Source organism: Oncorhynchus clarkii, unplaced genomic scaffold (assembly GCF_045791955.1).
Source record: "Oncorhynchus clarkii lewisi isolate Uvic-CL-2024 unplaced genomic scaffold, UVic_Ocla_1.0 unplaced_contig_1487_pilon_pilon, whole genome shotgun sequence".
In the NCBI taxonomy this organism is placed as follows: domain Eukaryota; kingdom Metazoa; phylum Chordata; class Actinopteri; order Salmoniformes; family Salmonidae; genus Oncorhynchus; species Oncorhynchus clarkii.
Genome location: NW_027260926.1, coordinates 12,501 through 20,000, shown reverse-complemented (window position 1 = coordinate 20,000; position 7,500 = coordinate 12,501). Strand labels below are relative to the sequence as shown.

The 7,500-nt window shown below is 53.9% G+C and overlaps 1 protein-coding gene across 1 annotated transcript in view; it reads left to right on the top strand.

Annotated features, from left to right (window-relative positions):
* Nucleotides 1–7,500, top strand: part of LOC139402256 (teneurin-2-like) — a gene marked incomplete at its 3' end in the record, with an annotated part of 128,195 nt that overhangs the window by 118,476 nt on the left and 2,219 nt on the right. Inside the window, exons 8-10 of the mRNA XM_071146354.1 lie at nucleotides 1–58; nucleotides 4,306–4,407; nucleotides 5,332–5,526. The exon at nucleotides 1–58 is cut by the window's left edge and continues 138 nt beyond it. Coding sequence (XP_071002455.1) covers nucleotides 1–58; nucleotides 4,306–4,407; nucleotides 5,332–5,526 — 355 coding nt within the window. The remainder of the gene's footprint in view (nucleotides 59–4,305; nucleotides 4,408–5,331; nucleotides 5,527–7,500) is intronic.

Here is a 7,500-nt window from a genome sequence, read left to right as displayed (position 1 = left end):
GCCTTCTACAATGACGGACGAGAAAGAGAGACCGTCTCCTTCAACACTGCTGTAATGGGTAAGAAAGAGAGAGACCGTCTCCTTCAACACTGCTGTAATGGGTAAGAGAGAGAGAGGGAGGGTGAATGAGGGGGGAAGATAGAAGGGGAGGGAGAGAGGGGAGGGAGGGAGAGAGAAAGATAGAAGGGGAGGGAGAGAGGGAGAGAGGGGGAGAGAAAGATAAAAAGGGGAGGGGGGAGAGAGAGGAGGGAGAGAGAAAGATAGAAGGGGAGGGAGAGAGGGAGAGAGGGGGGAGAGAAAGATAAAAAGGGGAGGGGGGAGAGAGAGGAGGGAGAGAGAAAGATAGAAGGGGAGGGAGAGAGGGAGAGAGGGGGGAGAGAAAGATAAAAAGGGGAGGGGGAGAGAGAGAGAGGGAGGGAGAGAGAGATAAATCTCCTTCAACACTGGTGTAATGGGTTAGGAGAGAGAAAGAGGGAGAGAGGGAGAGGGGTAGGAAGAGAGAGGGGGGAGAGAGTATACAAACTTTCACCCCACTCAAGCGCAGCAGTTTTACTTTCACCCAATCCTACTCTCACGATTAGCCTGCCAGCTCCTGTTGAGAGAGTGGGGGAAGGACGGAGGGGAGAGTAGGTTTGAGTTAGGTAAGGCATCGTGCTTAGAGAGGGAAGTGGAGAGAGGGCGAGAGGTGGAGACAGAAAGAGGGAGAGAGGGAAGTGGAGAGAGGGAGAGAGGTGGAGACAGATAGAGGGAGAGAGGGAGAGAGGTGGAGACAGAAGGAGGGAGATAGGGAATGGGAGAGAGGTGGAGACAGAGTGGAGAGAGTGAGAGGGATGGAGAGAGAAAGAGATGGATGGAGAGAGAAAGGTAGGGCTGGAGAGAGTGAAAACCTCCTCAGTGCTCTCATCTAAAACTGTTCACCTCACACAAGTCACTTAGACATGGGTAGAGTGCTGAAAACACACACACAACCAAAACACACACACAGAGCAAAGAATGTGGAGAGGAGCACATGCAGCTGAATAAAGTATTGATGAACCTGGGGATCAGAGCAAAGGAGAAACACAGAACTGAAGGAGGAGAGGAGAAGTGGATAGAGGGAGAAAATAAGAGAAGGAGGAGAGGAGAGTAGAGGAGAGGAGAGGAGAGGAGAGGAGAGGAGAGGAGAGGAGAAGAGGAGAGAGGGAAAGGAGGAGAGAGGGAGAGGAGGAGAGAGGGTAGAGGGAGAGGAGGAGAGAGGGGAGAGGAGGAGAGAGGTTAGAGTGAGAGGAGGAGGAGAGAGGATAGAGGGAGAGGAGGAGGAGAGAGCATAGAGGGAGAGGAGGATAGAGGAAGAGGAGGAGAGAGGATAGAGGGAGAGCAGGAGAGGGGAGAGGAGGAGAAAGGATAGAGGGAGAGGAGGAGAGAGGGAGAGGAGGAGAGAGGATCGAGGGAGAGGAGAAATGATAGAGGGAGAGCAAGAGAGGGGAGAGGAGGAGAAAGGATAGAGGGAGAGGAGGAGAGAGGGAGAGGAGGATAGAGGGAGAGAAGGAGAGGGGATAGAGGAAGAGGAGAGAGGATAGAGGGAGAGGAGGAGAGGAGGAGAGAGGGAGAGAGGATAGAGGAAGAGGAGGAGAGAGGATAGAGGGAGAGGAGGAGAGAGGGAGAGGAGGATGAGAGGAGAGAGGGAGAGGAGGAGAGAGGGAAAGGAGGAGAGAGGGAGAGGAGGATAGAGGGAGAGAAGGGGAGAGGATAGTGGGAGAGGGGGGGCGAGGGAGAGGACGAAAGAGAGGAGAGAGGGAGAGGAGGAGAGAGGATAGTGGGAGAGGAGGAGAGGGGATAGAGGGAGAGGACGAGAGAGGAGAGAGGGAGAGGAGGATAGAGGGAGAGGAGAAGAGAGGATAGGGGGAGAGAGGGAGAGGAGGAGAGGGGATAGAGGGAGAGGAGGAGAGGAGAGAGGGAGAGGAGGAGAGAGGATAGGGGGAGAGAGGGAGAGGAGGAGTGAGGATGGGGGATAGGAGGAGAGAGGATAGTGGGAGAGAGGGAAAGGAGGAGAGAGGATAGTGGGAGAGGAGGAGCGAGGGAAAGGGAGAGGAGGATAGAGGGAGAGGAGAAGAGAAGATAGGGGGAGAGAGGGAGAGGAGGAGAGGGGATAGAGGGAGAGGAGGAGAGGAGAGAGGGAGAGGAGGAGAGAGGATATGGGGAGAGAGGGAGAGGAGGAGTGAGGATGGGGGATAGGAGGAGAGGGGATAGGGGGAGAGAGGGAGAGGATGAGAGAGGATGTGGGAGAGGAGGAGAGAGGATAGGGGGAGAGAGGGAGAGGAGGAGAGAGGATAGGGGGAGAGGAGGAGAGAGGATAGGGGGAGAGAGGGAGAGGAGGAGAGCAGATAGGGGAGAGGAGGAGAGAGGATAGGGGGAGAGGAGGAGAGAGGATAGGGGGAGAGAGGGAGAGGATAGGGGAGAGAGGATAGGGGAGAGAGGGAGAGGAGGAGAGAGGATGGGGGAGAGGGGGAGAGAGGATAGGGGGAGAGAGGGAGAGGAGGAGAGAGGATAGGGGGAGAGGAGGAGAGAGGATAGGGGGAGAGTCGGAGAGAGGATGGGGGAGAGAGGGAGAGGAGGAGAGAGGATGGGGGAGAGGAGGAGAGAGGATGTGGAGAGAGGGAGAGGAGGAGAGAGGATAGGGGGAGGGAGGGAGAGGGGGACAGAGGATAGGGGAGAGGAGGAGAGAGGATAGGTGGAGAGAGGGAGAGGAGCAGAGAGGATAGGGGGAGAGGAAGAGAGAGGATAGGGGGAGAGGATGAGAGAGGATAGGTGGAGAGAGGGAGAGGAGCAGAGAGTATAAGGGGAGAGGAAGAGAGAGGATAGGTGGAGAGAGGGAGAGGAGCAGAGAGGATAGGGGGAGAGGAAGAGAGAGGATAGGGGGAGAGGATGAGAGAGGATAGGGGAAGAGGAGAAGAGAGGATAGAGGGAGAGGAGAAGACAGGATAGAGTGAGAGGAGAAGAGAGGATAGGGGGAGAGGAGGAGAGAGGATAGGGGGAGAGGAGGAGAGAGGATAGGGGAAGAGGAGAAGAGAGGATAGAGGGAGAGGAGAAGAGAGGATAGGGGGAGAGGAGAAGAGAGGATAGGGGGAGAGGAGGAGAGAGGATAGGGGAAGAGGAGGAGAGAGGATAGAGGGAGAGGAGAAGAGAGGATAGGGCAGAGGAGGAGAGAGGATAGGGGAAGAGGAGGAGAGAGGATAGGGGAAGAGGAGGATAGTGGGAGAGGAGGAGAGGAGGAGAGAGGATAGTGGGAGAGGAGAAGAGACTGAGAGGGGGAGAGGAGGAGAGAGGATAGGGGGAGAGGAGGAGAGAGGATAGGGGGAGAGGAGGAGAGAGGATAGAGGGAGAGGAGAAGAGACCGAGAGGGGGAGAGGAGGAGAGAGGATAGGGGGAGAGGAGGAGAGAGGATAGAGGGAGAGGAGAAGAGACCGAGAGGGGAGAGGAGGAGAGAGGATAGGGTGAGAGGAGGAGGGAGGATAGAGGGAGAGGTGAAGAGAGGATAGGGGCAGAGGAGGAGAGAGGGTAGGGGAAGTGGAGGAGAGAGGATAGGGGGAGAGGAGGAGAGAGGATAGAGGGAGAGGAGAAGAGACCGAGAGGGGGAGAGGAGGAGAGAGGATAGGGGGAGAGGAGGAGAGAGGATAGAGGGAGAGGAGAAGAGAGGATAGGGGCAGAGGAGGAGAGAGGATAGGGGAAGTGGAGGAGAGAGGATAGGGGGAGAGGAGGAGAGAGGATAGGGGGAGAGGAGGAGAGAGGATAGGGGGAGAGGTGAAGAGAGGATAGAGGGAGATGAGAAGAGACCGAGAGGGGGAGAGGAGGAGAGAGGATAGGGAGAGAGGAGAAGAGAGGATAGGGGGAGAGGAGGAGAGAGGATAGGGGGAGAGGAGAAGAGAGGAGAGGGGGAGAGGAGGAGAGAGGATAGGGGAAGAGGAGGAGAGAGGATAGAGGGAGAGGAGAAGAGACCGAGAGGGGGAGAGGAGGAGAGAGGATAGGGGAAGAGGAGGAGAGAGGATAGAGGGAGAGGAGAAGAGACCGAAGTGTCAAGACAGATGGAAGAAGGGTAAGAGCAGAGAGAGAGATTTTTAGAGGAGGAGGAGCAGGGGAATAAATGTTGAAATAGTGAAACATGATTTAGACAGAATGGATGGATGGATTGTATTTCCAGTAAAAGGAACAGTGAGCGGTTTATGAGTCTCCTGTAACAATATGAAATATTATTTTTTTGTGTTGTTGAAATGAAGACTACAGGCTTGAGTTTGACATCTATCTCCTCTCTCTATTCTACCATTACAGACTCGGTACAGGAGTGTCCCCGTAATTGTCATGGCAATGGAGAGTGTGTGTCTGGTGTGTGTCACTGCTTTCCTGGGTTCCATGGCATGGACTGCTCCAAAGGTAGACACAGATAGACAGACACACACACACACACACACACACTCACACACACACTCATACACACTCACACAAACACACACACAAACTCACACAAACACACATACACTTGTGTAGAGACAGTACTGTGATACATGGCGGTTTAGAGCCAACATGTCTCATAGTTCACCTGGGGAAGAAGACTGTTCACTGATTAATAGTTTAGTTACCTCTCTGTGTAATTACACAGACACACACACACACACATACACACACACACACATTACCTTTACTCTGTTATTTACTCTGTTGTGACCATCAGACATTCTGTTCTCTGACCACTGTATACCTTTTTTCCCTTCTCCCTCTCCTTCTCTCTCTCTCTCCCTCTCCTTCTCTCTCTCTCTCTTCTCCCTCTCCTTCTCTCTCTCTCTCTCTCTCTCTCCTCTCCTTCTCTCCCTCTCTCTCCCTCTCCTTATCTCCCTCTCTCTCCTTCTCTCTCCCTCTCCTTCTCTCCCTCTCTCTTTCTCCCTCTCCTCTCTCTTTCTCCCTCTCCTCTCCCTCTCTCTCTTTCTCTCCCTCCATCTATCTATCTCTTTCTCCCTCCCTCCCTCCCTCCCTCCCTCCCTCCCTCCCTCCCTCCCTCCCTCCCTCCCTCCCTCTCTCTCTCTCTCTCTCTCTCTCTCTCTCTCTCTCTCTCTCTCTCTCTCTCTCTCTCCTCTCTCTCTCTCTCTCTCTCTCTCTCTCTCTCCCCTCTCTCCCTCCCTCTCTCTCCTCTCTCCCTCCCTCCCTCTCTCTCCTCTCTCCTCCTCTCCCTCTCTCCTCTCTCCCTCCCTCCCTCTCTCTCCTCTCTCCTTCTCTCCCTCTCTCCTCCTCTCCCTCTCTCCTCCTCTCCCTCTATCCTTTCTCCTCCTATCCCTCTCTCTCTCTTCCTCTCTCTTTCTCCAGAGGCGTGTCCAGTTCTCTGTAGTGGTAATGGTCAGTATGATAAGGGATCCTGTATCTGCTACAGTGGATGGAAAGGAGCAGAGTGTGCCGTCCCCACCACACACTGCATTGACCCTCTCTGTAGTGGACATGGGACCTGTACTGGCGGGAACTGTGTCTGCTCCCTGGGGTACAAGGGAGACAACTGTGCCAAAGGTGAGGAGAGGGCGTGTGTGTTTGGGGGTGGCTGGGTTTGTGGGTGGGTAGGTTGGTGGATGTGTGTTTGAGGAGGGGTATTGGATGTGTGTAAGTTGACTATATAAACAATTTGGTGTGTCAGGGAGTGTGTGCTAGGATGGAAGATGTGTAGTGTGTAGCACACCTCACACACACACACACACACACACACACACACACACACACACTCACACAGCAGCCTCCCAGTCCCAGCTCGTCATAGCGTCCTCTGCCTCCACAGTGGTCCTGTTGTGTTTCTCTATATACAGATGAGGGTGTAGCCAGGCACCTCACACATCTGATCAAAGGATTACATCTGTTCTATTCATCCTGTTAAGATGGATCAGCATGCTACACATTAAGAGAGAGGGGTGGGAGAGAAAGACAGAGAGAGAGGGAGAGAGAGAGAGGGCAAGGGATAGAGAAAAGGAGAGCGAGAAAGAGAGAGGGAGAGAGAGAGGGAGAGAGAGAGAGATAGATGGAGGGAGAGAGAGAGAGGGGAGAGGGAGAGAAAGAGAGGGCAAAGGAGAGAGAAAAGGAGAGTGAGAAAGAGAGAGGGAGAGAGAGAGGGAGAGAGAGAGGAAGAGAGAGAGAGATGGACAAAGCGAGAGAGAGGGAGAGAGAGAGGAAGAGAGAGAGAGAGAGAGATGGACAAAGAGAGAGAGAGAGAGAGAGATGGACAAAGAGAGAGAGAGAGAGAGAGAGAGAGAGAGAGAGAGAGAGAGAGAGAGAGAGAGAGAGAGAGAGAGAGAGAGAGAGAGAGAGAGAGAGATGGACAAAGAGAGAGAAAGAGGGACAGACTACAGGTGGAGTGAAGATGCGAGCGAAATGTCATAGTAGAGAAGAAAAGAGGCAGAGGGATGATAAGAGAGAGAGAAGGAGAGAGGGAAGTGACAGATAGAGGCAGAGGGATGATAAGAGAGAGAGAAGGAGAGAGGGAAGTGACAGATAGAGGCAGAGAGATGATAAGAGAGAGAGAAGGAGAGAGGGAAGTGACAGATAGAGGCAGAGGGATGATAAGAGAGAGAAGGAGAGAGGGAAGTGACAGATAGAGGCAGAGGGATGATAAGAGAGAGAGAAGGAGAGAGGGAAGTGACAGATAGAGGCAGAGGGATGATAAGAGAGAGAGAAGGAGAGAGGGAAGTGACAGATAGAGGCAGAGGGATGATAAGAGAGAGAGAAGGAGAGAGGGAAGTGACAGATAGAGGCAGAGGGATGATAAGAGAGAGAGAGGAGAGAGGGAAGTGACAGATAGAGGCAGAGGGATGATAAGAGAGAGAGAAGGAGAGAGGGAAGTGACAGATAGAGGCAAGCTACAGAGGAGGGTAGAGAACAGGGTCAGCATTTTCCTCCACTCTTCATTTGACCCCTCGTTTCCCCCTCTCTGTTTCCTATCCACCCCCCTCTGTCTTTCTCTCAAATGTGATATTCACACCCGAGTCACTCAAACGATTTACCTGAAGTGGCGATGACACATAAATCTATACGTGACCCTCCGTTTCTGCCTCGCCAACAGAATGGAGCGCCCAGACAGCAGCATGTGAAAACAAGTGGGGAGGGCTTTTTAGACAGGTGGGGAGATGGAGGGGTGGGGGATGAAAGGAGAGAGGGGGTAGTCAGCAGGGGGAAAGGGGGATGAGAGGAGAGAGGGGGTAGTCAGCAGGGGGAAAGGGGGATGAGAGGAGAGAGGGGGTAGTCAGCAGGGGAAAGGGGGATGAGAGGAGAGAGTGGGTAGTCAGCAGGGGGAAAGGGGGATGAGAAGAAAGAGGGGGTAGTCAGCAGGGGAAAGGGGATGAGAGGAGAGAGGGGGTAGTCAGCAGGGGAAAGGGGGATGAGAGGAGAGAGTGGGTAGTCAGCAGGGGGAAAGGGGGATGAGAAGAAAGAGGGGGTAGTCAGCAGGGGAAAGGGGATGAGAGGAGAGAGGGGGTAGTCAGCAGGGGGAAAGGGGGATGA